At 54.0% G+C, this 25,355-nt stretch overlaps 1 protein-coding gene across 11 annotated transcripts in view; it reads left to right on the plus strand.

The window, feature by feature from the left end:
* The window catches only part of MPRIP (myosin phosphatase Rho interacting protein), an 83,211-nt gene that overhangs the window by 46,915 nt on the left and 10,941 nt on the right, over positions 1 to 25,355 (plus strand). For 5 of the 11 annotated variants that reach the window (XM_074597708.1, XM_074597707.1, XM_074597712.1 and 2 more), the window contains 9 exons: positions 6,002 to 6,143; positions 6,695 to 6,811; positions 8,828 to 8,884; positions 10,245 to 10,313; positions 10,521 to 10,610; positions 11,044 to 11,153; positions 15,539 to 16,124; positions 17,033 to 17,149; positions 20,236 to 24,105. In XM_074597708.1, the coding sequence (XP_074453809.1) occupies positions 6,002 to 6,143; positions 6,695 to 6,811; positions 8,828 to 8,884; positions 10,245 to 10,313; positions 10,521 to 10,610; positions 11,044 to 11,153; positions 15,539 to 16,124; positions 17,033 to 17,149; positions 20,236 to 24,105 (5,158 nt within the window). Of the gene's footprint in view, positions 1 to 6,001; positions 6,144 to 6,694; positions 6,812 to 8,827; positions 8,885 to 10,244; positions 10,314 to 10,520; positions 10,611 to 11,043; positions 11,154 to 12,102; positions 12,142 to 15,538; positions 16,125 to 17,032; positions 17,150 to 20,235; positions 24,106 to 25,355 lie in introns of all 11 variants that reach the window. The other 6 variants (XM_074597709.1, XM_074597711.1, XM_074597714.1 and 3 more) reach the window with 2 other exon arrangements.

Raw genomic sequence — 25,355 nt, forward strand, 5'->3', positions numbered from 1 at the left:
GCTTGCCACAGCAGCGAGAGTGGGTCCCTGCCACGGCCCTGGACGGAGCAGGCGCTGTTTGCAGGATGAAGCCCCTTTGTATTCCAGTTGTCCTGGGTTTAGGGATGCCCATCCACAGCGACCAGGCCATGGGATGTCCTCAGTAGTGCCAGCGGGCAGGTGTCACCCTGCCTGGCTGCTCTGGGGGCAGCTGGCTGAGGTGGGTGACGTTCGGTGGCTGTATTGGCAAGGAAGCCCACCCTCCCCGTCCCCTCCCCGGCACGGCACACGCTGGCAGCTGGCACCATTAATTAGGTTAGCTCTCTAAATGGTGTTAGTGCCGGGCGCGTTACGCAACTGCCTAATGAGCTGAGAGAGGTTTCAAAATGTCACGGCATTAATCTGGGAGAGGAGAGGCGGGTGCAGCGCCGAGGCAGGGCGCAGCGGGCTGCAAAACAGCTTAGTGCGGAGGAGGACGGGGAGGGTGTCCACACGCCCGCCTGCGCCGTGCACCGGCGTGCCTGCTGCTCTCCGGGCGAGGCCAAGGATGGGCTCGACTTGCCCTGGGAGAGACGCATTTGTGCGGCGAGGGCAGCAGAGCAAACCGGGAGACAAGCCCCGGGCGAGAGGGCCGCCTGCCAGTCTGATTTTCTTGCCCTGGTTTTCCTCCAGGCATGTTCTCTCTCGCACGGTTTCAGCAAGAGCTTCTTCTCCGTTTCTTCCCAGCCCCTAAAGGACTGTTTTCCAGCCTGGCTTCCGAGAGCTGGGAGCGGGGCTGGGAAGCACGGCGCAACTTTGTGCCGGTGCTGCCGGTTGGCAGGAGGATCCCAAACCCAGCCCAGCTCCGGCAGCGTGCGCAGCGAGTGCTGGACTGGGAATAAAGGAGAAGAGCGTGGGTTTGGCTTTCTCTGCCTTGGGAACTGGGTATTCCCTAGGATGGAAGAGAAGGATGCCACACGGGTCCCTTGGCTACCCCGGCTGGGGACGGGGCTGAGGAAGGGCTGGTGGCGGCTGGTGTGCAGGCTGAACTGGTGCAGTGTTGTTGGCTCAGGTGTGGGTGAGATCATGTCCCTGCTGGGTTTTCTTGCACAGGACGCCCTGGCCAGTGCCTGCCCCAGCATGAGAGGACAGCATGTTCCTCTGGTGCCGACAGTCCCTTGCTCCAGCCCTGCGGGTATCCTGCAGCACTGGGATCCAGCACGGAGCTGGGATGTGCCAGCCGAGGACAGGGAGGAGCAGATTTACAGGCAGATAACAGGGCCCAGGAGAGGATGCTGCTGCCAGAGACTGTCCTTTTTTCATGTCAGCCCCACTCATTGCCGGCTGGCGGGTGCCTTTTCCCAGGGAAAGTCTGTTTTTCCCAGCCCAGCTGGGCTTCTGGGGCTGTTAACAGGTTTTTATTGCTTTATCAGTATTGGCAAAAATTCCCCTGTGTCAGCCCAGGGCCTTTATCAGAGCAGGACGGGTGTAGGGAGAGGAGCGAGCGCTGCACCAGGCGTCGGGGTCTTGCTGCCCCATAGGGGTGAGCCTGGTCCAGCATTTGGGAGTGGGGTGATGGCAGAGAATAGGGCGAGGGGTCCCCATCTGCTGGAGAGTTTGGCTGGGGATCGCAGCCTGTGGCGCCGGACGAGTGTGCTGTGAGCAGGGACAAGCGGCGTTTAGGGATGGGGACGTTTGTTTTCTCCTCCAGTAACCTGGGAATTGGCCCATACGGGTGGCATGGGTGGAGAGACCGTGTGTCCCGGAGCTTGGGTGGACTCAGCAGGGCATGGAGAGACAATCCCGCGTCGCACCAGAGAATTAACATTCGCCAGCACCCTGCTCAGCTTGGCTTGGCTGCTTTTTAAATTTGAGTTTACTTAGTTCACGTATCCCTCTCATTTTTCTCCTCCAAGCTCAGGCTGTGCTGTTTGAGGTTGGGCAAATACAATAACTCACTTCTGTGCTGCGGGGTCAGATTTTTCCCCCAGGTTTAACACCATTTCTAAGAATCTTTCTCAGTAACCCACTAACACTTGCGGGAACGCTTGCCTGAAATCGCTTGCCTACATGCCAACCCCATAGCCGCCAGCCGGGCATCGTTCAGATCGGCCTTTCATCTCTCAGTGCAGCCAGGTGAACTTGCTCTGATTCTGTTGGTATTTTCAGCTCTTCTTCCCGTTTCCCATTTACCCACCGTAAATCAGTGTGAGTGTCAGAGCTATGGATGAAAAAGAATTATTTTAGGTACCCAGTGCTGCATTCTGAGTGACGCACCTCTAGGCTTAGCTCCAGATAAAGCTGTTTTTCAGGCTCCTTGTCCTGTTTCCTTGTAGTAAGAGATATTACATGACTTATGTCCAGGGCTGCGCTGGAAATTTTCCATGTTGACCATTTATACCTGACGCTAACTCCACGCCCTATGCCGCCGTCTGAGCTCACAGCTGCTCAGAAACATGAATCAGAAAAAAAAGAGATAATCTCCATGATTTTGGCGGAGCGGCGGAGTGCGAGTTCCCTCTGCTGGCACACGGGGCCGGCACCATGCTGCCGGCGCTGCGCAGGGGACCCCCAACGGGCTGGGGGAGAGGGTCTGTGTCTGGAGAGGTCGAGCCGAGCCTCCGGTCTCCCATGTCAGACCCATCCCTAGGGCAAAAGAACAGGAGCAGATCTTTGGAAACCCCATGGATAAACCTTGAAGCCTGTATTGCACGCAAAATCACAGCGGAGAGGGCTGCAGGGACAGCCGTGGATGCTGATCCCCGTATTCCAGCGGGGCCCTGCAGCTGCGGGGATAAATCCTGGCACATCTCAGGAAGGTGTCAGCAGCTTTGGGAAGGAGACCACCATCGGGTGGGCAGTCCTTGGGGTGCAGAGACTTGGAGCCCTCTCCTCTGGGTGTGCGGCTGCGGGTCTGCGGGTCTCACTCGCCTCCTTCTGCTCCCTGGGGAACACTGGGAATTCTGGTTGGCAAACTTGGCTTTTCTTGCACACTTCCAGGGCTGCAGCCTGTAAAACCGCGGCTTTCCTGGTTGACCCCACATTCTGCTCACACTGGCAAGAGTCCGCCGTGGCGTCTGCCGGATCCGCTGTAGGAGCGCGGTCAGGGGGCTGAGGAGTATTTCTAGCCTCAATAAATAGCAGAGCTGCCTGAAATTGCTTAAAAAACTTTTCTTTCTCAAATTCTTTCTCTGGAGCTTCTTGAGATGTAAGGCTCTGCTCTGAATGCTGCTTCTACCCCTAGAGAGGAGTGCCTGCTCTCCCAAATATAGTTGGTTTTTTTCCTTGTATAACTATCCTTTTCTATTTTTCTGGACCTTTTGGGGAAATTCCTCTTCCTTTTCCTGACACTCACTGTCTTTCTTGCTGCTAAATAATGAATGAATCCAAGGAAAACAAGCCCTTTCTTCCAATCAAAGAAAATCACTTTAACGATAGCTTGTGCTGGTCTTTAGAGCTTTCCTTCCCACCGCACGCACCCCTCCACCTAACAGCCGAGGTCTGCAGCTCGGGTTTAGTGGCCTGGAAAAGATTAACAGCCTGCATGGCCGAGGAACTCCTTGGGATGAGCTTTGTAGTTGAGAAAGCACTAAATGGCACCGCAGCTCTTAAAACGCTTCTTCGAACCTGTCCGCAGCCTTGTTTTGTCAACGCGGAGCTGCTGGTCAGAGGGAGCAGCTCCTCGGCGCGGTGGGGAGGAGAGGAGAGCCCGTCCCCTCCCCATCCCCCCAGGATCTCTAGCAGTAACCTCTCCGAAATGTTGAGCTAACGGGAAAAAAAAAAAACCCCGATTCTTTCCTGTAATCCGGATGATATTAACCCTTGGGGCTGTGATTTGGTTGCAGTGATTTATTTTTCTCCTCCCTTTTTCAATGACGAATTACTGGAATGATTTTGATTTTGTTTTGTATGTAGATGCAGATATATAATTTCCTCTTCTGTTCATTCATTTTCCAGCCTTGTTTTCTTCCAGGTCTTGTTGCTCTCCACCTTCTCCTGCTGTGTTGCTGTGTGACGTGTCCGCCTTTACTTCGCCTGCTTCGCTACCATCTCATCTCAAATCTCAAGCCGTAGAACAACCTGGTGGTGCAGCCCCTTTCATGAGAAATCAACCTGCTTTTGATTTTGTTTTACGTTTCTTTGGTTGGGTTTTTTTTTTGTTTTTTTTTTTTTTTCCCCCCCTCCTGATTTGTTTTAATTCAGGCCTTCACCTAATAGGGCACAGACAATGTTAATTCATGGACCTCTTACTCCCTCCTAAACTGAGACTCAGAGAAGGCTGGGCCAGTGTATAAAGGGTTAAAAAATTGCGACTCCAAAACAGTTCCCCTTCTGTTGGTGAACGGAGGATGTGGATTTATGCTCCGCAGGCTGGTTTATGTGACCGGACGTCTCGTGAGCAGAACATCCCAGGGGGACTGGGAGCTCTGCACGAGCCCGGGATCCGCCTGCTCCCACTCCGCAAACTGGGAGGTAGCAGATGTCCCGTAAAAACATCAGAGACATTTGAATTTTACAAAGCAAAGTCTTCCCCATCGCGTTTGTCCCTTCCTCTTTGGTTGCGGGCTTCAGCGCCCGGTCCTGGCAGCCTGGCTCTGAGCAGCAGTGTGTGGGGGGGTCCCCACCCCGCCGGGGGACGTGATGTGCTCAGACCGTTCGTCTCATTTACGGAATTTGGTGCAAATGTTGGTTGAAAACTGAACATCTCATGTTTTTTTGAGTCCTTAACCTGCTGTTCCTTTTTGTGGGAAGTGTTAAAAATGTTTTCTTTTGGATAACCTGTTTCCTTCATGTGGTTGCCATTGTGATTTTCACGCACGTTAGAGGTTCACACGGAGCAAGCAGCCCCGAGTTTAGAAGTGGCACGTGTGGGTCCAAATTTTATGTCAAGAACCCAGCCAGATTGAGCTTTTTGGGGAAAAGCTCGAAATTGAGCTTCAAACCTCACAGCTTGGAGCTTAGCTGGCGTGTGCTGGTAGCGGGTTATTGCTTCACGTTCCCAGGTTTTGGTTAAAGACCTGAGGTTGATACTTGCCCGAACCCCCGGGCATGCAAACTTAGACACCAGCAGGTCCTTTGAAAATTCCAGTATTTCCTCTCCTGTGGGTCAGCGAGCAGCTTTTCATGCTGAAACGGCGCTTTTAATTCCACCTGCAAAGGCCTGTTGTTTGCTCGGTCTTAGGATCATCCCATTTGGGTTTGGTCCGGGGTTGGCTCCTGCTCCATCCACATTTCTTCATAGTTCTCTGTCCTCGGAGACATGCGTGCCACGGTGCGATGGGCCACGGGGTTGGTGTCTGAGAGCCCAAGTTGTGCTCCCTGCTGTCCATACCGGATTTGCAGACCAGTTTGAGAGGAGGGTAGAGCCCTGGGGTTTTGTCGGGGATCCCTGCAGTGCCCGGACAGGGTGTTCCTCATCTCCTCCTGCCTCTTCAGCAAATGCACCCTGCGAGCCAGACCCGTTGTCTGGAGGCACCCACGGACACTCCTCACGCAGTACGATCCTGGGGACGTTACCCTTGTGGGGCTGAGTTTTTGCAGGGTATCTATTGCTGAGAACACGTAGGGTGACCTGGAGGTACCCGTTACCTCTGCACCCCAGCTTGGTCTGATGTGGCTCTGCTCTGTGGCCCGGGGCGCAGTCGATGGCTGCAGCGCTAGGGAGTAAAGATAAACCTTAAACCAAAGCTGCTCAATAATCCCCGCTTCTCAAAGGGCCGTCAAATTTACAAGTAAACAGATATTGCTGGTTTTGCAAGGGTTTTCTAGATATTTGGGAAGATATTATTTTTGTGGAGCTGAGTAGCGTGAGGTTTTTCCCTACTTTGGCTGCAGGTAAAACGGCGCGTGTCAGACCGGGGCGTTTTGCCCTGGATTTGTGCACACCAGAGCATGCAGAGAAACAGGGACCAAAAGCCCGGTGCGCGTGAACGCTGTGTCGAGCAATTCTGCAGCCTGAAATTTGTGGGATTGTACAGCTCAGCGCGGTTGCTGTTCCTGTGCTTAAACCGGCTCTGGTTTCCCCTTTCTCTCTGTTTTCCAGACGATCCCAGGTAATTGAAAAATTTGAAGCATTAGATATTGAGAACGCGGAGCACATGGAAACGAACGTGTCGGCCAGTGCTGCCCTTTCCAGTGAGACGCGGCAGGGCAGGAGCGAGAAGAGGGTTTTCCCGCGGAAACGGGTAAGCCGAGGTCTCGTGATGGGGTTTGGAGGATGGCACCTGGGCTCCGGCAGCCCAGGACAGAGGGGTTAGCTATAGGGTTCAGCTGTAGGGTTCAGCTCCAGGGATTGTCCCTGTGTGGAGCAGGGGATCAGGAGTCGCAGGCGGGCTCTTGCAGGAGCCAAACCGCCGTGTGCGCTCAGTCGGTGCAGTTTGCTGCTTGCCGCTCTGCTCCCTTGGCCCGGCTGCAGAGCGGAGTGGAAAATCAGGCTGTCTCCTCTCCTTCCTCCCACATAGAAAGAGGGAAACTTCAGATCTGGCATGGCAGGACACATCAGGATGGAGTGAAGTAACAAAAGATGCAGACAGTCTTGAGAGTCCCAGATACGCTTAGATATATCGGGAACAAATTAATGCCTGAGAGGACCAAAAAAAGTGTATTGCCAATGAAATGACACTTGTTCTGAGCCCGAGATGCCCCTTAAATATGTGGATTTTTATGCCATGAGCCAAGAGAGTGGGACTCACCGTCCTAGTTCCTGCGCTGATCTGGGCTAACCTTGTTTACACAGGACTTCACTTGCGAAGGCGCAGCTGTGGGCTCCATCCTGGATGTGTCTGCGTCTCCTCTGTCCCCGCATCGCCGGGCAAAGTCGCTGGACAGAAGGTCCACCGAGTCCTCTATGACGGTGAGCCACCATGGCCGTGTCCTCTGCCTTGGGGGAGGACGTGAGAGGCCCTTGCCAGGCAGGTCCAGTGAAAACTGAACTGTCTGCTGCTTTCCCCGTAGCCAGCACGTAGGACATAGGATACGCTTGGGTTAGGAGCAGGTTTCAGTGATTTGGCTTCACACTTGACACTTGGCGTGTTAAGGGGAGCTAACACATGGCCTAGTTTTCTAATGCCGCTTCCGTGATGTTTATGCAGTTGCAAGTGGGCGTGAGTGGGACGAAGGCTGCGAGGAAGGGCTGAACCGGCCCTCCTGCGCTTTCCTCCCTTTGCATATTTCAAATGCTCACCAGACCTGGAGGCAAACAGTACAGAACAAACACAAAAACGCTCTCTTCTTACTCACCACCCTTCTGTCGGAACAAAATAAATACACTTGCCAATCTCTCAAAAAGATTACACAGCCATTGTAAATACGAGCTGTGTTTTCTTGTGGGTAGACAGCTTCTATTCAAGGACTTCTCAGAAGAATTCAGTAGCTTAGTGTTTCTGTAGTAGCTTTTCCTGTAGACTTGAGAACCACAAGAGTGATTTTTAAATTCTTGGTAGTAATAAAAAGGTGCAAGAAGTGCACATTAAGTGACGATGCACGTCCTCTGATGAAGGCAAGAAAATCATGCAGTCAGTGGGAAGAAAACCTTTTCCTTGCACTAAATACACCTTTCTTGTGCCACTCCTGCTATGAAACCTGCACACCTGCAGGCTTGCAGCTGTGATTGCAAGAGTCTCCCCTGCCCATCGGGTTCACTGTGTCAGATCAGATCGGTTATCCGTCAGGATGAAAAGCGGGGAGAATTCATCCCTTGTTAGGCTCAGTTGGTTACAGCAGAGCTGTGGCTTGCACTGTGTGGGTTATCTCTTCCATCAAGTGCTTCATCTCGGTTTTTTTTGGTTTCTAATGTGTTCACACGTCAGTAGCAGCTAGTCTCAAACTTTTCGTGCTTCAGCAGCTTTGCAGCTTTGGGCAAAGTCTGTGCTCTCCTGCCTGCCGAGCACTCGGAGGAAAGCAGAGGGGTTTCCGTGGAGGAGCGGGACGTGCAGGACAAACCTTCCCGCTCCGGGTGCTTCTATAGTGTCTCGCTGCAGTGGTTTTATTGCCTGCAGCCACATCGCAGCCAGGGCTGCTCAGGCCGGCATCTGTCCGCCCCCTCCTCCCATTCTCTAGGCGTTTGGGAAGGGCAAGGTGGCATTTACTCGCCCCTGTGTTTTTGTGGAGCGGGGCTGGGTTCCCGCCACCGTGGCAGCGCCCAAATGTGGGTTGTGCCATCCCACAGCATAAATTTGATGGAATAGGCTTCCAGACCCCAATTTTCCATTGCTCCCTTTGCTGTGGCCCGTTTCAGATGCTACGGCTGCATTTCCCGCACAGTTCTCCTTTCCTCCTCCACTCTGCAGCACGTGGAGCAGCTGGAGGAGCTCAGCCTCGAGGGAGCCAAGGCATTCCCACCACATCCTTCCCTGCAAAGGGCTGGCGGGAGTTAATCCCGCACTGTCACGGTTGCTTTTCTCAGAGCTTCAAGACCCCCATGCACCCGCTTTGGAGGAAAGAGCATGTTGGTGTTTGGGTGGTGCAGTGCTGGGATTCCCTGTATTTCCAGCCTTGGGAACTCAGCCTTGTTTTGAACCCTGCAGCATCAATAGCACATAGCTTTTCTTTCGTAATATATAATAGAAGGACAAAACTGCCTGCAGTCTTGCTAATTCCTTGCTTCTCCTTCCTCTGTAATGCTGGTGTTGCAGTAGGAAATTACAAGAGAAATGCAAGGAAAGGGACAGCCTGAATAGACCATACAGCAGGTCTGTGTTCTGCCTGGGAGCAAATGTTTAGCTCCACGCAATATAATGATCTGATTTAACTGTTGCTGGTCTCTTTTATTTCTGCGCTGTGTTGTATCAAGCCACTGCTGTTGCCTGCTCCCCGGCTGGGCACGGACGCTTCCACCCCCGCCTCTGATCGCCTCTCTCCTTTCTTGCAGCCCGACCTGCTGAACTTCAAGAAGGGCTGGTTGACAAAGCAGTATGAGGACGGGCAGGTGAGTCCGGGGGAAGCTCTGACCTTCGTGTTGGTCTTCCGTGCCGCAGTCAATCCCAGTTTCTGGCAGCCGACATTCATTCCAATGTCCCGGCTGTGCAGACTGTGCATGGGGCTGCTCTTGGTGGTAACGAAGCCCCAATGTCCTTGCCGGGTAGATCAGCATGGGCCCTGCTCCAGATGGGAGAAACCAGATGTTGGGCAGAGCAGCGACGGGGAATTGGTACAGGCGGCAGTGGTTGTGTTCGAGCCCTGTGCAAACGGTGTTTGTCTCGGAGCGGGAATAGCTGGTGTTCTGTCCTGGGGAGGTTTCAAAGCCCCACAGCTGGGGATTGTATCCTGGGTTTCTAGGGAGCTGGGGCAGCTTGGATAGCAGCACTGGTTTCGTGTTCCCGTTCTCTATTAGTCTCATCTCCCTTGTGACCCAGCAGCCTCTTTGGCATCAGTAATGAGCCTCGGATAAAGTCTCCTGAGCTCCGGGGAAATGGCAAGGCCAAGAAAGAAATAAACGCCTCTGAGTTGGCACTCAGGGAAGCAGCCGCTGCCACTTTCCTCCTGTCCGTTCCTGGAGGGATGTGGGACATGCTGCTCTTGGACCCTTAGAGATGCGCACTGATGCAGCATGGGTGCCCGTGGCTGTTTGTCCCTTCCCTGGATTTCCTTCCCTCCCGCTCAGCCTGTCAAGGGAAAATGAAGGCGACTCGCCCACGGCTGTGAGCGCCGTGTCCTGGGCTCTGCTGCGGGTACCTGCTGGTGTGTTGGGCCCTGGGGCACGTCTGTAGGTAGCCAGAGGGGGAATCGGCTGCCGGAGCGAGTGCTTTGTTAACTGAAAGCTGCCTTGGGTAAGCCTCTGCCTCGCTGGGAGCGTGCAGAAGGTGTATTTGTATAGAGCAAGGGCCAGGAATAGGCTCCAACTCAATTTCTAGATACTGCAGATAAAACATGAATGTTTTACTGCTTTTTTTTATTAAAAAATGGTCCCTCCAAGGCTTTAAGTGCAGCCACTAAAAGCATCGTCCTGCCAGTGGAGCTAATGGGAAGGCTCCGACTGCCCCTGTGGCTCTCACGGTGTTTCACCGTCACACGCAGGGTTGGTGCCGCTGAGGGTCCGGCTCTCTGCCGGTGCAGCAGCGCTGGGGAAATCAGGGTCCTGGTGGGGCAAACCATCACGGTGGGCCTTGCATCGCTGCCTGTTCGGGTTTCCCCTTCCCCCCAGGAGGGCTTCTCGGCAAAGCCGAGTGTGGAGCTGGGAGGGGAGAGGCTGCGAGCTGCCTCTGCCGGGTGACCTGTGACGAGCTGCCCAAGCTCCTCTGGCGGGGAAGGAGCAGGATTGTAACTGCCCCATCTTGGTTGTTTCCTAGTGGAAGAAGCACTGGTTTGTGCTGACCGACCAGAGCCTGAGATACTACCGGGATTCTGTGGCGGAGGAGGTAAATGTCTTCCCCATCGGCGTCCAGGGGGAGCCCCAGGTGCTCCCAAACTGGCCGTGGCAGGTTGTCTTTGCAGATGCCAAGGTCCTAGAGCATTGCTCTTCAGGACTTTGTGCTTCTTGAGGACCTGCTGCGTGCTTCCCTGCGAGCCCACCGTGCTTTGGGGTTGCAAAACGTTATGGCTTATTTTACCTCTTCCCTCTCCAGGCAGCTGACCTGGATGGAGAAATCGATTTATCCACGTGCTATGATGTTACTGAGTACCCGGTTCAGCGAAACTACGGCTTCCAGATCCACGTAAGTAAAAAGTGGGGAGGAGGAAGAGTCTGGCTGCGGGACGACGGATGGGACTGCTCATACCTAAGCTGCTGCTTGAGGATGCTCATCTGTGGCGAGGGAAACACCTAAAAGAGGCTGCCCTGCATCCCCTGCTGCGCTCCGGAAAGCTGTCGCCTTGGGTCTAAGAGACAGTTTTTTGGTTTCCAAAAAGTGTAGGGGAAAGGGAAGGTTTTGTCTCAGGCTGAGGGTCTCAGCTGTGGCAACATCAGCCTGATGACTGAGAAATGTTCATTCCCACCGGGAGCCTGCTGGGCGATGGAGGGGCTGGGTGCGACCTCCGCGTGGCCGGCAAGCAGTGCCCGGGGCTGGGTGCTGGGTGGTATTGGGGGGTGTGGGAAGGTGCTGGTGGGTGCAATCAGCTGCTTTGAGCCAGTTCCTCCTCTCTCCCTAGACAAAGGAAGGGGAATTCACCCTCTCTGCCATGACGTCGGGCATTCGCCGCAACTGGATCCAGACCATCATGAAGCACGTTCGCCCCACCACGGCTCCCGATGTAACAAGGTAAAGGGGGGAGTTTGGCAGCCCCTGCAGTGTCTGGTTTGCTGTGCTGGAGTAACTCTTCCGTTATGCCCTTTCTTTCCTCTTTCTGAGCCTGTCCGCTCCTGGAAGCCGCGGCTCTTTCTCACATCACTCTCTCTGGGCTTAATTTGGATACGCTTTGTGGGGATGCTGATAGGCTGAGTTACTCTTACGCGCGCAGATTTCAAAGAGGGTTGAAAAATGTGGCTTTAATTTGTGCATAGGAATATGAAATACTGTTCCTATATCAAGGCTCCTCTGGATTCCCACCAGGTATTGTGAAACCACTTGGATTCAGTTGTGCTGGGTTCCCCCTTTCCTCTGGCTACTGTTCAGCACGAGCTGCCCATCCCCGCCGTGGGTCACGGCAGCACAAGCCCAGGGTTCAATTTAGAAGCTGTTTGGCTCTGATATATTTTAAACTCCAGCCAGCAAATAGTCTTCCCTCCTCTTCTGATCTTCCAGATAGCTGCCGCAGCTCGTTCCCCTTACGCATTAGTGACGCTCGCGTCTCCTCCTGCCATCAGTGCCAGAGGAAGGGACCCCCCCGCTTCACAGAGTACCTTCTGTGAGCACTTGTGGCTGCGGGTAAAGGGTGTTTGACCTCCTCACAGCTAACGGCGCCAGCCACACTCCTACGGGCCACCTCTTACAGGCTTCGTGGACACGGCCGCACCATTAACTCCGTCTCCTGTCCTTACTGTAGCTGCAGCAAGCAGGTTTTTGCCAGGTTTGTCCTCACGTTGATGGAATGGCTCTTACCACCGGGTGCTGTTGACCTGGAGATGCTCCAGCCTCTCCTTCCCCATCCCGCTTGGCACTCGGCCACCATTTCCCAGCCCTGCCCGAGCTCTGGTGGATCTCGCGGGGGTCTCGGGGAAGCCACCTCTCTCCTCACTCCTGTGTATGTTTGATTTCCATGCAATCCCAGGAAAAACTTCTCTTTGAAACTATCCGTGCTGAAGCCCAGGTTGGAAAACTGTGTTCTCTCCTGTATTAACGTTTTGTGGTTTGTATATCTCGTGATTCACTGCATGCTCCTCCTTTTCTGCACCTCGGATGGGAAGTCCTGCAGTTTCCATTTATTTTTCTTTCTTTTCTTTTTTTTCCTCCCCCTTTTTTTTTTTTCTTTAAATAAAAGCCAGAGAGAAGGGAAGAAGCAACCTGGTCTTGACACTTGGTTTCCCCACACTGGTATCTTCCGATGTGACTAGATATGAAGATGAAGACCAAGGAAATTTGAGGAGACCTCTCAGCCTTTAAAGAGCCAGAGATATTTATAGCCTAACAGGTTACTGCAGCACGGTCGTTCTGTGCTCTGCATCTATTCTGAGCCCACGTGAAGTCGTTTGACTCGGCTTACCCCGGTGAGAGGGTCCAAGCGCAGGTACCGGTTGGGCAGTAACTTGTTACGCTGCATAAATAGACGGGGAATCTCAACCTTGAGCTGGGGAAAAGGGAATTATAGGTGCACTTCTGTCATTTTCCACCGAGCTGGTTTCGGCTGGGGTAGGCTCTGGCGTGGGTTAGTCACCTTGCTGAGAAGTTGGCCGAAGGGCTGTGCCGCCCGTGAAGCGGGGCTGTGTTCGCCCGCTGCCTGCTCGCAAGCCCTTTGCCGTGGTGCGTGGCTGCACGGGGTGTCCCAGCCCGTCCCGCCTGGCTTCGGGCACGGCGTTAACATCCGCACCCGGGGAGCGGCTTGTGGATGCGGCTGCTGGAAAGCCAAAGGACAGACTGCCGAAGGCAGAGGTGGCAAACATCTGCACAGCGTGACCGGGGCGTTGGAGGGACATTAGCCTGGATGCTCGGCTGTGCCAGGAGGGCAGCGGTGTTTGCCCCGTCCCTGGGGCTAGTCCGACTTCGCACGCTCCTGCAGCCCTCCCCTGGGTCTCGTTAACCCGCTGCCATGTCTCCACTGAGCCAAACACCCGTTTTCTGGGTTACTCAAGTCCTAATTACTGTTTATATTGCTGCGTGTGTCAGGTGCTGCACCGCTCCCTGCCCTCAGCAGTGCCCTGCAATCTGCAGAGGCACTAATTACACTGCTAACGATGACCGTGCAGATAAAGAAGGTGGCCGCTTCAGCACTGGGTCCTTGTTCAGCTCGCAGCCCCGGTGAGGCCGAGTTCCCCAGTGCCCCCCCGGTTCCCCGCAGCCTTCGTGTGCTTCTCGCACACTGCCGCAGCGTGCTCAGCCCGCAGCTTGCACCATTCCCACAGCCACCCGTATTTTTAAAAAAATTTTTTGTTTTGACCTATAAATACCACTGTGAGGCAAAGACTCCCCCTCCTGTGTGGTGTGAATTAATTTGTCTGGGATGGAGGAGATGCGAAATGCTTGAGCGGAATTAATAGCCATGGGGCACTTGCGGGAGATTAAATGAGAAACTTCAGGTCGGTCTTCTGAGTCTCTTAACTCGGTTCCCAGCGGCCGTCCCGCTGCTCCCTGACACATAACCCATGCCCTTTGGAAAGCAGCAGAAGAGAAATGAGCTCGCAAGAGATATCACCTCTAGAAATGCCGAGATTCTTCCACGTAGCATTTAGAGCAGCATCATTTCTGTCTCCTAACAACATCCGAGGGGCCCCAGGACCCCCTTTTTCACCTCGCACTCTTCTCCATTTTAAGACTCCATCTCATCTGCGCGTTACTTATTTAAAATGCAGCTGTAATCGCTAACTGACTCCAGATTGAGCGCCTGGCTTTGGAGTCACGCAGTATCTTCTTAGCGGTTGAGGAGCGAGGAGGTTTCATCGTGGTGCCTTTTGGGTTTATTTTATTAGCTGCAAGTGACAGAGCTGAAGAAGGAATTATCTCCGAGCTGGTTTTAGCCTGTAACTGCCAGAGTTTCTTGAAACCCAGCTCTACCGAGCCTGTGGTTTGATCGTGGATGAAAGTGCATCGGAAGATACTAGCCCTGGACCCATGCGGAGTCATTTCTTCTGCTCCATTCTGTGTTTTGGGCACACGCACATCCATGAGGTTGTTGGCTGTGGGAGCTGGGGTGTGTTACCAAGGCGGGAGGAGAAGCCGTGCTGCTGCTGCTCCCTCCCGCTCCCGGCACTCTGGGTGCATGTTGTCCGTGGGCCCCCGTTAGCCGTGATTTGCCTGCAGCGAGGAGCTCGGGGAGCTGCTTTCCAGCTCTTCCCACTGCGCCTTTCTAGAAAGCTTGCGGAGGCTGCGCTGGAGCCCGGAGCCCGGGGGGATGCTGTGGTTGTACTGGAAGGGGGGGAGGCAGGAGCCAGGCTGAGCAGCCGGGCTGCGCCTCGGGAGGCATCTCGGGGGCTTCTGGTAGCAAAGAGGGTTCAGCAAATGCCTGCCAGTCCCTGGGCACGGCTTCCTCTGCCGACATAGCATACTGCTATTTTCTTTTTTAGTTTTGATCTGCATGTTTCAAGGCTGGCATGTCTACATTTAATAAGCTAATACTTCCTTATGGATTAGTAGGTTGGAAACGGTATTGCCTTCCCCTATTAACTTACCCTGCTTGACGAGTATGTCTCCCCTCTCAACCCACCACCCTCTAACTCAGCCCTAAAAATCATTCCTTGCTTGAGAAACTGACATTTTCAGTGACTGCCGTGGTCTGTTGAATAACTCTTGCTCTCCTCGCTGCCCCAACAACTGCTCGTACGGCGTGCAGCCCCCGCGCCGGGGCGGCTGCCCGTGCCGCCCGCAAGGCTGCTCTCCCCGGGGGAGGTCTGCGCCTTCAGTGCAGATAGTGGCACGGAGAAGTTTTCGACCCGTTAATACCCCGACTTCGCCAAGCACGAGGAAAACCTTCCCCCTCTTACCCAAGACCTCTGGGAGCTGCTCTGTGCTTCTCCGCCCGGCAGCTCTGAAGCCAGACTGACTTTGGTGGGACTGGTGGCATCCTCCCCGCGAGCACGTGACTATGGCCGCGTGGACTGGCGTGTGTGCATGGAGCCCTGCAGCCGGGGAGGCGGGCGGAGAGCCGGCCTGCGGGCGCCGCAGGAGCTTTCAAAGGCTCTTCACCCGGCAGGACAGTTGGGGGTCGCTGCCTCCGCCGTGGGCTGCTGCTGGGTCGTGGTTGCCGGCCCCACGGCGGCTGCCAAGGAGGAGCGAGGTCGGGATCGGCCGCTCTCCGGGGCCCGGGGGGTGCCCAGGAGCAGCCGGGGCCGCTTGCACCAAGGCTTTGCACACCAGCGCGACCCCGGGGAAGGGCAGCGGCGGCTCCTGCGCCCGAGAGGTGACAGGAGACGGAGGGGCGGGGGGGGCACCCACATGGCATTGGCTTGGGCTTCCAGCAGCCCCTTTCCACCCGGCTCTTTGAGGCATGCGTGGGAGCGCCTGGCCATCTCGAGCACCCACTGACGCTTTGCTTCACCCTCTCTCTGTCCTCACAGCTCCCTGCCGGAAGAGAAAAGCAAAACAAGCTCTTCCTTCGAAACTGGTCCAAAGCCGAGCGAGAAGCCGGATGCGGAGCAAGCTGAGCTGGACCCCGAGCAGAAGCGGAGCCGTGCCCGGGAGCGCCGGCGAGAAGGACGGTCCAAGACCTTTGACTGGGCTGAATTTCGCCCCATCCAGCAGGCCCTGGCGCAGGAGCGTGCAAACGCTGCAGACTCCTCCAAGAGTGGCTCTGCCGCCTTCCCCAGGGACACCGGTGCCACCGATGCCGACCCGGGAGAGCTGGAGCGGGAGCGGGCCCGGCGACGGGAGGAGCGTCGCAAGCGCTTTGAGATGATCGATGCTGTGGACGGGGCAGGGTCGGAAGAAGCATTAAGGATGGAGGTGGACCGGATCCTGCCCGTCCCGGCGGACATCAAACCGCAGAACGTGCACGTGGAGATCGAGCAGCGCTGGCACCAGGTGGAGACCACCCCGTTGCGGGAGGAGAAGCAGATCCCCATCGCACCCCTGCACCTTGCTCACCCCGAGGACCGGGACGAGGGGCTGACGAAGCAGCACTTGACCACGCTGCTGGAGAAGGAGGTAAAGTGGGGTGCGTGGGGTGCAGGCTGCCTGCCGAAATGGCCCTTAGGCCACTGCAGGTACTGTAGGAAGCCTGAGCAAGGCTTTAAAAAGCTGCATTTATTCCTGTTCTGTAATAGCAATGAGTGGGGATGCTGTAGGGTCCCCTGGGGAGGTGACAGGGCGCAGATCCGTGTCTGTTCCCGTACAGCTCTGCCGGCAGCTTTCTCATTCCCACGGCTGCAGAAAGGGCTGTTCTTGCAAGGGTGGTACTTCGTTACCCTCTCCCAGCCCATGGCAGCCACCACTTCTGGTGGTTGTTAGCCGGCCTGCCTCTGAGGAGATGGGTGCAACTGATCTCTCTCAACCAGACTCTCAATTCAAGCTCATAACCTGGTGCGCCTCTGCAGCGGCAGAGATTTGTGTCTGCAGTTATGTCTACAAAAACTATTCACTGGCTTGAGTGACAGCACGCGCCGCAAAGGTTCCCTTTTTGTGGAGCCTACATCAGTGTTACAATTTTCGGAAAAGAAAGGAGGAGACTCGGCTCACTTGGAAGAGGCCCACGCCTGGGATAACAAAGGGGTGTTCTTAGTTGGGATTAAGGTGTATTAGCAGGAATGAAAGGGGTGCAGGCGTGGAGTAACCAGGAGTATCGCCGCTCTGAACCGGGCTGGGATTTGCCTGGGTTGTGCCTGGCACGAGCTGGTGCCGCTCGTCCTTTGCTGCAGTGAGCTTTACGAATTAAACTAATGCGGAACTTAGTTCTTTCAGGGGGAGGGATTTTGCCCAGCAAAATGAAATCCAGAGCAGAGCAAAGCAGCCGTGCCATCAAAAGCCCATTCACTCTGCTCCGCGTCCCCTCTGAGCCCCTTATGGCCGACCCCCTGCCCACTCACTGGACGCTGTCTCTGTTCGTGTCCCTCCAGCTGGAGCAGAAGCAGAAGGAGGCCCTGGAGCTCCTGGAGCAGAACCGGCACCTGCAGGACCAGCTGAAAGTGGCACTGGGCCGGGAGCAGAGTGCCCGGGAGGGCTACGTGTTGCAGGTAGGAGAGCGGGGAGGAGAGAGGAATCCATCTTCTCTGCGCCCGAGGGGGACCCTGGTGGGCTTCAGTCCAGGGTGTTCATGGGGGCATCCTGGTGGACACGGAGATGTGCACCACAGAGTGGGCTCCAAGAGATTTGGCCTTTTTGCAAATGTTGCTAATTCTGTAGCCTTACCAGGATCATCTGCTCAACGAAACCTCTCATCTGGGATGCAGTAGACAGAAGATAGCATTGCCTACTTTGGAGGCAAAACAAAACACAGCCTTGATAGACAGATGGGACCTCAGCAAAGTCCACCTCTAATCCATCCCATACTGTGTTTGCCTATGCAACTGCTGTTTCACCATTTCTGTGCCCCAGACATTCCCCTCAGGCAGTGGGGTGCACACAGAACTTTCTAGGCATCTTGTAGCCCAGCAGTTGTGCCTGGATGAGGAGTTTGTGTGGTGGTTACACGGGCAAACACAGTACACGCAGGGGCGTCTCTCAGGCCCATTCCCCGCAGCCAGGGAGGGATTTGCACCGGGACAACCTATTGTCTTGGATCACTTCGGTGGTTTTGTGCATTATGAGATGCCTTTCCTCAGCAAAGCCTAGGAGTGTGTTTTGAAGGTTCTGGCAAAAGAGACGGGAGAGTCTCTTAGGAAGCCTTTCCTCCCCTCCTCCAAACAAAGCGGGCTTTTTCCAGCTCTTCCTCTGGGAGCTTCCGTGCCCAGAGGAGCCATGAGCAGCTGCTGGCTGCTCTCGTGGGTCTGCAGTCCTGTTTTGTGCAGGGGCAGCGGTTTGAACCTGCTCAAATCTGCTCGGCCAAACTGGCTGTGAATCGAAGTGGCCGTGCGCGGCTGCACGCTGCGCTCACGTGGCAGCAAACCCGGTGTCGACGCTGAACCTCGCGTCCTTATTTCTCATGGCGGAGGTTGCACAGGCAGTGGGGCCAGCCCAGGCAGGGGGGGCACCTGGCCTTCCTTGCCGGTGATCTCCTCAGAGGAGTTATTCATTGATCTCCTCGGAGGAGTTATTCATGCATTTATTTCTGGAGTCCCCGAGCTGACAGTGCTTGCTCGGAGGAGTTCAGTTTTCACTTGGCAGTGTTGGAAGAGTAACTAACTCCCACTTCCCTGGGGCAAAGGCATCCCTTTGCCTGGAGCCTGGAAAAATCAGGGAACGTGGCTAAAAGCTGGATGCTGTATCCACTGTCAGATTGGCCGTGTTGAAGTTGGCCACAGCGCCTCGATAGGAGGAGCGGGGGCAAGAGGAGAAGTCTGCAGAAGGGCTGAGGAAATCATCGCTGTAGTGAGAAAAGACGCAAACTTTGACCTGGAAGTTGGAGAGGGTTTTCGGAAGGGTTGGAGACTTTTCCTTGCTCCAGTCTAATTGTTCTGGGGATTTCCCTGATGGTTCCCCGGGAGCAGAGGGATTAAAGTCCTGGTACAGAAGAGAGTAACCCCACCAAACCCTGCTGAGGTGGAAGGAATGGAAGCGCTGGGGGGGGTCTGCAGCCCCGGACTGGGCAGACGTATTTGGATGGATCCTCTGAATTTCATGTGCCCCCCACTTCTATCATGCCTAATTTTGGAGAGGTTCCTATGTTGTCTATAGAGAGAGATGATGGAGGAGCCTGACTGCTGCCAGCCCCGTCCCTCCTGAGCTGCCTGGGGGGCACCAATCCCCCCCTCCTTGGCAGCGTGACCAGCCCCATACAGACCCCCAAGCGCTGCCCCGACATAAAAGACGCTGCACGTTTCGCAAGGCAGCCGCTGAGATACCCACCCCCGTGCATGTGCCGCGCACCGAAGGCTCTCCGGCCTCGTGTAACCCCTTCTCTCGCTCTGAGCTTCCTCGGGACGGGGGCACCCCAACTTTGAACCCTACTGGGAGAAACGTCGGGGGCTCCTGCTCCTCGCAATCCGACTGGAGATGTCCCCCGGCTCCGGTCACGGCGGGAGGGGAGGGGTCACGTACTAACCTGTCCCCGGGCGGATATTCTTGCATGTTTATTTTTGGTGTAAAGCATGAAATTTAACTTAACATAACTGAGTGTCACATCTGTGGGCTTTCCTTATCAGCAACCAGAGTACAGCAAGGCAGGCCAAATTCCTAGGCTTAACGCTGTGCTTCTCTCGCCTCTTCCTGTCTGTGTATTTTTTTTAAAGATACATAATATCTGTCGCCTTTTGCATGACTCTCTCTGTGAGTTTTCTCTTTGCATGCTACATTGCTTTGGTTTGAATCTCACAAAGGTTGGTTTCCTTTATTTTACGTTCTCATCACGCCTTTTCCCTCCCTTCACTTGTCGGGCTTTTTATTTTGTCCTTTGTTGGTTTTTTTTTTGGTTTTGTTTTTTTTTTTTTTGTTTTGTTTTTTGTTTTTGCAGGTAGAGAAATTAGATCCTCCCTAGTCTTAAACTTTAGCATAACAACATCTCTTTAACGCAATGAGCAGCCACTAAGTCCTGTCTGGCAGCCGCAGAAATGACATCGCCACGCCGGCTGTCCTGTCTCCCTGCGTTTGGGTGGGATGTGATGTCATTTGCTGTCACCTCACTTTCCGTTGTTGCTTTTGGTCGGTAGGACTGTGTTACCTGAACTGTGCACTTTTTGTTTCACAAAACAAAAAAAAGAACAGACACGCTAAAAAAAGCGGTTCCTTTCTTCTCCACCTGTTCCCATCCCCTCCTCCTTCGCACCCTTCCCGTTTTTCTCTTGTCTGTCCGTCTCCGTTTTACTGCTGGTGTTTCTTTTTCATTGTTTTTTTGGTTCTATTTGATTTTGGTTGGTGGTTTTTTTGGTTTTTTTGTTGTTTTTTTTTCCTTTTAGCCTGTTACTGTACAGCTGTTTTGATGTTGTGGTCCATGTTTTCTGTTACTGGAAAGCAGTTGCCGCTCATTCAAACAAACAAACAAAAAAAAAGTTGGTTAAAACAAACAAAAAAATTGTGCCAAGAACAAATCATCCCAATTGGAGCATGTGGGTAGCAGCCAAATCGCTGCGAGGAGCTTTTCCATGGCCTGCCTGGCCAGAGGTGTGACACTCAGAAGGGAGAGCCAAGAGTGTTACTAATCTAGTATTTAATCAATTTTTTTAAGACCGAGGTGGCCGCCTCGCCATCAGGTGCCTGGCAGAGGCTCCACAAAGTCAACCAAGACCTCCAAAGCGAGCTGGAAGCCCAATGCCAGCGTCAAGAGCTGATCAATCAGCAGATTCAGTCGCTGAAGCGCAGCTACGCCGAGGCCAAGGACGTGATCCGGCACCACGAAGCCGAGATTCAGAGCCTGCAGGCGAGGCTCAGTAACGCGGCGGCCGAGCTCTCCATCAAGGAGCAGACCCTGGCCAAGCTCAAGAGCGACCTGAGGAGCGAAAAAGAGAAAGCCAAAGAGCAGCTGGAGGAGTGGCAGCACGGCGAGGCCGCGCTCAGCTCCCAGCTGAAGGCCAGCGAGCAGAAGCTGAAGAACGCGGAGGCTCTGCTGCTGGAGAAGACCCAGGAGCTGCGGGACCTGGAGATGCAGCAGGCTTTGCAGAGGGATCATCAGAAGGAGGTGCAGCGGCTCCAAGACAGGATCGCGGACCTGAGCAGGCAGCTGAATGCTAGCGAGCAAGCGCGGGTCCTCATGGAGGAGAAGCTGCAGAAGAATTACGAGGCTCTGCTGGAGAGCTGCGAGAGGGAAAAGCAGGTTTTAATACGGAGTCTGAAGGAGGTGGAGGATAAGGCAAATGAGTACGAGAACCAGCTGCAAAATAACGAGCAGCAAATGGAGATTCTGCAGAAGGAGAAGCTGAGTGCAAAGTTCGAAGGCAGCGAGCTTGTCCACCAGCTGGAGGAGCAGCTGGTGATGAAGGAGGCCAGCATCCAGAAACTCGCAGAGCACATCAAGGAGCTCGAAAGAGAAAGAGATCAGATCAAATGTCGGTTCCACGAGCTCATGAATCAGGTTGCCGAGTCGGATAACGAAGTTGCAAAGCTGCAAGCAAAGCTGAAAATGGAAGAGACCAACTACCACAATCTGGAACAATCGTTTGAGGAGGTGTCGGATCAGTTCCAGGGTGTGCAGAAGGTGCTGAAAGAAAAAGAAGAAGAGCTGAGGCACGTTAAGGAAATGCACTTGAGAATTGTGGAGAAGAAAGATCAAGATCTCAGTGAGGCTTTGGTTAAAATGGTTGCTTTAGATAGCAGTTTGGAGGAGACTAAAGTAAAGCTAAAGGCCAAGGAGGAGGCTTTAAAGAAATTAGCTAGTGTAGGCACAGGTCCATGTGCTGAGGAGGTGGAAGACCTTGGCCCTAATCTCGAGGCTGATGAAAGTCATCCGTCCCAACTGGGGCAGCCTCTGCAAACTCAGGATGTCCTCCCAGCTCTGACTTATGCACTGAAGGAGGAGGAGGAGGAGGAGGTTCTTGAGACCAGCCAGAGGCAGGCAGAGGAATTCGGCTCCCCATCCAAAGCTGTGGAGCTCCAGGACCAAGAGTTAGTTCAGAAAGCCTTAGCAAAGCCTGATGTAGGGATCATGGGGGCCAAGAGGCAAAGAATCCGTTTCTCGAGCATCCAGTGCCAAAAATACATTCATCCAGATGGATCAGAGAAAAACTGGACGAGCAGCACCTCTTCAGACACGAGCCAAGACAGATCGCTGTCTGAAGAAAGCATGTCATCAGAGCCAGCTCTTGGTTACCCATCATCAGGGACGAGCGACTCTGAGACCTATCTCTCAATCATCCATTCCCTGGAAACCAAACTTTACATTACAGAGGAAAAACTCAAAGACGTAACGATGAAGCTTGAAAGCCAGCACGGCCATAATCAGGAGACGCTCATCGCCCTCCACCATCAGTGGGCCAGCACGGAGTCTCAGCTGCGGGAACAACTTCAGACCAGCTTATCCCAAGTCAGTGCTTTGATCTCGCAGCTGGAGAGTGAGAGGCAGGAAAAGTTCAAGCTCATAGAAAATCACGTTAGTGAGCTGGGAGGTTTCCAAATGAAAAATGATCAAGCGCTGACTTGCTTAGAGAAGTGCCGGGAGCAGCTAAGATCTTTGCCCAAGTCAGACAAGGAAAAAGAGGGTGATTTGTTCCTTGTTACTCTCTCCAGCATGGAAACAACCTTATCGAATGCAATCCAAGCCTTGAGAGGGGCGCCAGTCCCCTCGGAGTATCAGCAGAGTGAAAGCCTTATCGCAGAAAGCCCCGCTCCAGAAGGAGGTTTTTTAGGAGAAGAGGAGCACGTCTCCAAGGAGCAGCGAGCGGAAATGTTTGACGCCGGCCAGTTGAGATGGCTTTCTGAGAGAGTGGCATTTGAGGCCTCTCTCATCAACCAAATAGCAGAGTCTTTGAAAAATGCAAGCTCTGAGATATCGCAGCTTCTGAGAGAGATCCAGGGAACGGCTGAGGTGGTTTTGTTGGAGCCGGCAAATGTTTCTCATACAGCAGTCGACTTGGCCAGCGTCCTATCTAAGAAGCTGCTGCTGGAAGGGGAGTTCTGGAGCCAGGTGGAGGAGCTGAGAGTGCACTTGAGCACCAGAGAAGGAGAAGCCGAGGGCAAAACAGAAACAACAGGTTTGGGCTTTTCTTCATGTTTTCTCGGTGCTGTAGCAGATGCTACATTGATCAAGGCAGAACTTGGGTTTGTCGCACAGAAAATGAGAGAATCTTTTCATCAGAGATTAAAAAAAATCGAAGAAGACCTCCATAATACCAAAACAGCTCTCCAGCAGCATAAATGCATGTTGGAGGAGATCATCAAAGCGTACAGGACTCCTGATTTTGACAGAGTTATGCACCAGATTTCTGAAGCACTTGAAATTCAAAAAGATGCTTCAGAAAGAACCCAAGTCTCCTGGGATGGGAGCCACCTGCAAATGGTGCCGTGTCAGGAATTAGCCAAGGCGGAGGAGATTGGCAGCCTGCCGGACCGTAGTAGTGAAGCTCTTGTTTCCATTCAGGAAGATCTTGCCCAACAACTAAAGGACAAATCAAATGTTCTGAGAGAAATATCTGTTGCCTTACTCTCTCTGCCTCCTGAGGAGGCAATGAGAGACTGTCAGAAGCTCCTGAAGATATCTCAGAGTCTTTCATATCATTCGTGCATGGGAGACCTTGAACGGTATTCCTCTTTGTTAGTCCAAGACGCAATTGTTCAGGCTCAGGTTTGTTACGCCGCTTGCAAAGTCCGACTGGAGTATGAGAGAGAGCTGAAGTCCTACAAGGAGTCCTTGCAGAGCATGGACGCGCTCTGCCAAGAGCGCGTGAAGACGGTCTCTCTCCTTCGGGACGAGTACGAAGACTTGCTTAGAAAGCAGCAGGGTGAGTACGGCGAGGTGATCGCCATGCTTGAACGGGAGAACGCTGATCTCAAAGCAAAGGTGTCCCAGCTTGACAGTCAGCGAAGGCTTTTGGAGGAAGAGGAGCATAAACACAGCAAGAGCTTGAGTGAATTGCAGGGACGGTATGAGGAGGAGATTCGAAATGTGATAGAGCAACTAAACAGGACCGAGGATGCTCTGAAGGCCGAGAGGACAGAGGGTCTCAACCAGCTGGATGCCATCGTCCGTGACAAGCAGAACATGGAGCGGTATCACCTGGAGCAGATGCAAATGCTGGAGGACAAGTTCCAGGCCAAGATCAAGGAGCTGCAGGTCATCCACGGCGAGGAGCTGCAGGCGTTGCAGGAGCACTACAGCCAGAACCTGCAGCGCCTGCAGGAGACCCTGGACGAATACCAGAGGCAGCACCCGGAGGCGTCCCCCGCGGCAGGCCCGGGTGGTGGGGACGCCTGGGCGGCCGATGAGACGGGTGGCACCGGGCAGGACCCCGGCAGCGACCCGGACTCCATGCACGGCCTGAGGGAGCGTATCCAGGAGCTGGAGGCCCAGATGAACGTCATGAGGGATGAGCTGGAGAACAAGCATCTGGAGGGGAACGCTTCCACCTTGAGGGAAAAATACCAGAAAGACTTTGAAAACTTAAAGGTGTTGATACGTTTAACGCTTTACGCTTTCCACCGCTGAGTGTACAGGAGGGTGCGTTCGGTCCTGGGGTTGGCTTGCCGAACCAAGGGTGTCCCCCAAAAGATCCAGCATGCAGAAGCAAGCCCCAGAGTGTTAGAAAGGCCTCTGTAAAGCATGGCATTTCCCTTTTCTCCATGCTGGGGTATTCTAAATGCATTGCTGAGGCCTTGGGCTCGGTGGGAGGGTCGATTAATGGTGGCAGCCTCTGCCTGTAGAGGGAGGGAGGGTTTCAAAGTAGCTTGATAACTTCACGTTATCCTTCAATACGAAGACCGTAGTGTTTCTCTTCATACCTGAGGCGTAAGTTTTGTTTGTGACTTCCCTTTAAAAGCATTCCTCAACTCTGTCTCTTCCAGTCTGATCAAATCTCCAGTCTGTCTCTGCTGCCCTCAAAAACGTGAGATGAAATGGAAACCCAGTGCTCTCAAAATGTCTGTTCCCGGGGAAAGCAGCTGCAAACAGATGCCAAGTTCTGTAGCAAAGCAAAGCTCCTCTGCCCCAGGCTGCAAGGAGAACCACCCTGGTGTTGGACACCAGCGATTCTATACAGAACAAACAGTGCACAGTTACGGGAAACCCCGGCTAGGTGCAGAAAAACCCAGTGGCAGTGAAGCGCCCGCGGTCAGATTGCTCCACCAGTCAGGACTGGCTGTAAAACTAACCTGAGATAGTACAGCATCAAGAAAACCCTCTTGGATTTGGTGTTTTGCTTTTGATTGGAGAGCATTTCCAGTTAGGCAGTGGGTTTAGGGCAGTAGAGGACTTTTGGCAGCACCCAGGGAGGCTTCCGGGTTGAACGGGCAGCCGGAAGGGCAGTGATGTGGGCTGCCCACAGAGGCAGTGCCAGCGAGGCTTTCATGGAACAGTCATTCTTCACAGTCGGCAAAAACGTGGGCGAGCTTGCTTCCAGCCACGAGATCTTCAGCACACGTTTGGGCTGGGGGTAAAGCAAGGCTCAACTCTAGCCAAAACCCGGGTTTAGCCTGGGGAGAGCAGTAGGGAATCCTAGAATGGTTTGGGTTGGAAGAGACCTTCAAGATCATCTAGTTCCAACCCCTGGCCATGGGCAGGGACACCTCCCTCTAGATCAGGTTACTCAAAGCCCCGTCCAACCTGGCCTTGAACAGTCATTCTGCTGCGTCCCATCAGGGGTGAATCAGGTGTCCAGCGGAGATGGGAGGGAAGCAGTGGTGTTCACTGAATGCTGTCTT

This window comes from Larus michahellis, chromosome 8 (genome assembly GCF_964199755.1).
Source record: "Larus michahellis chromosome 8, bLarMic1.1, whole genome shotgun sequence".
NCBI lineage: Eukaryota > Metazoa > Chordata > Aves > Charadriiformes > Laridae > Larus > Larus michahellis.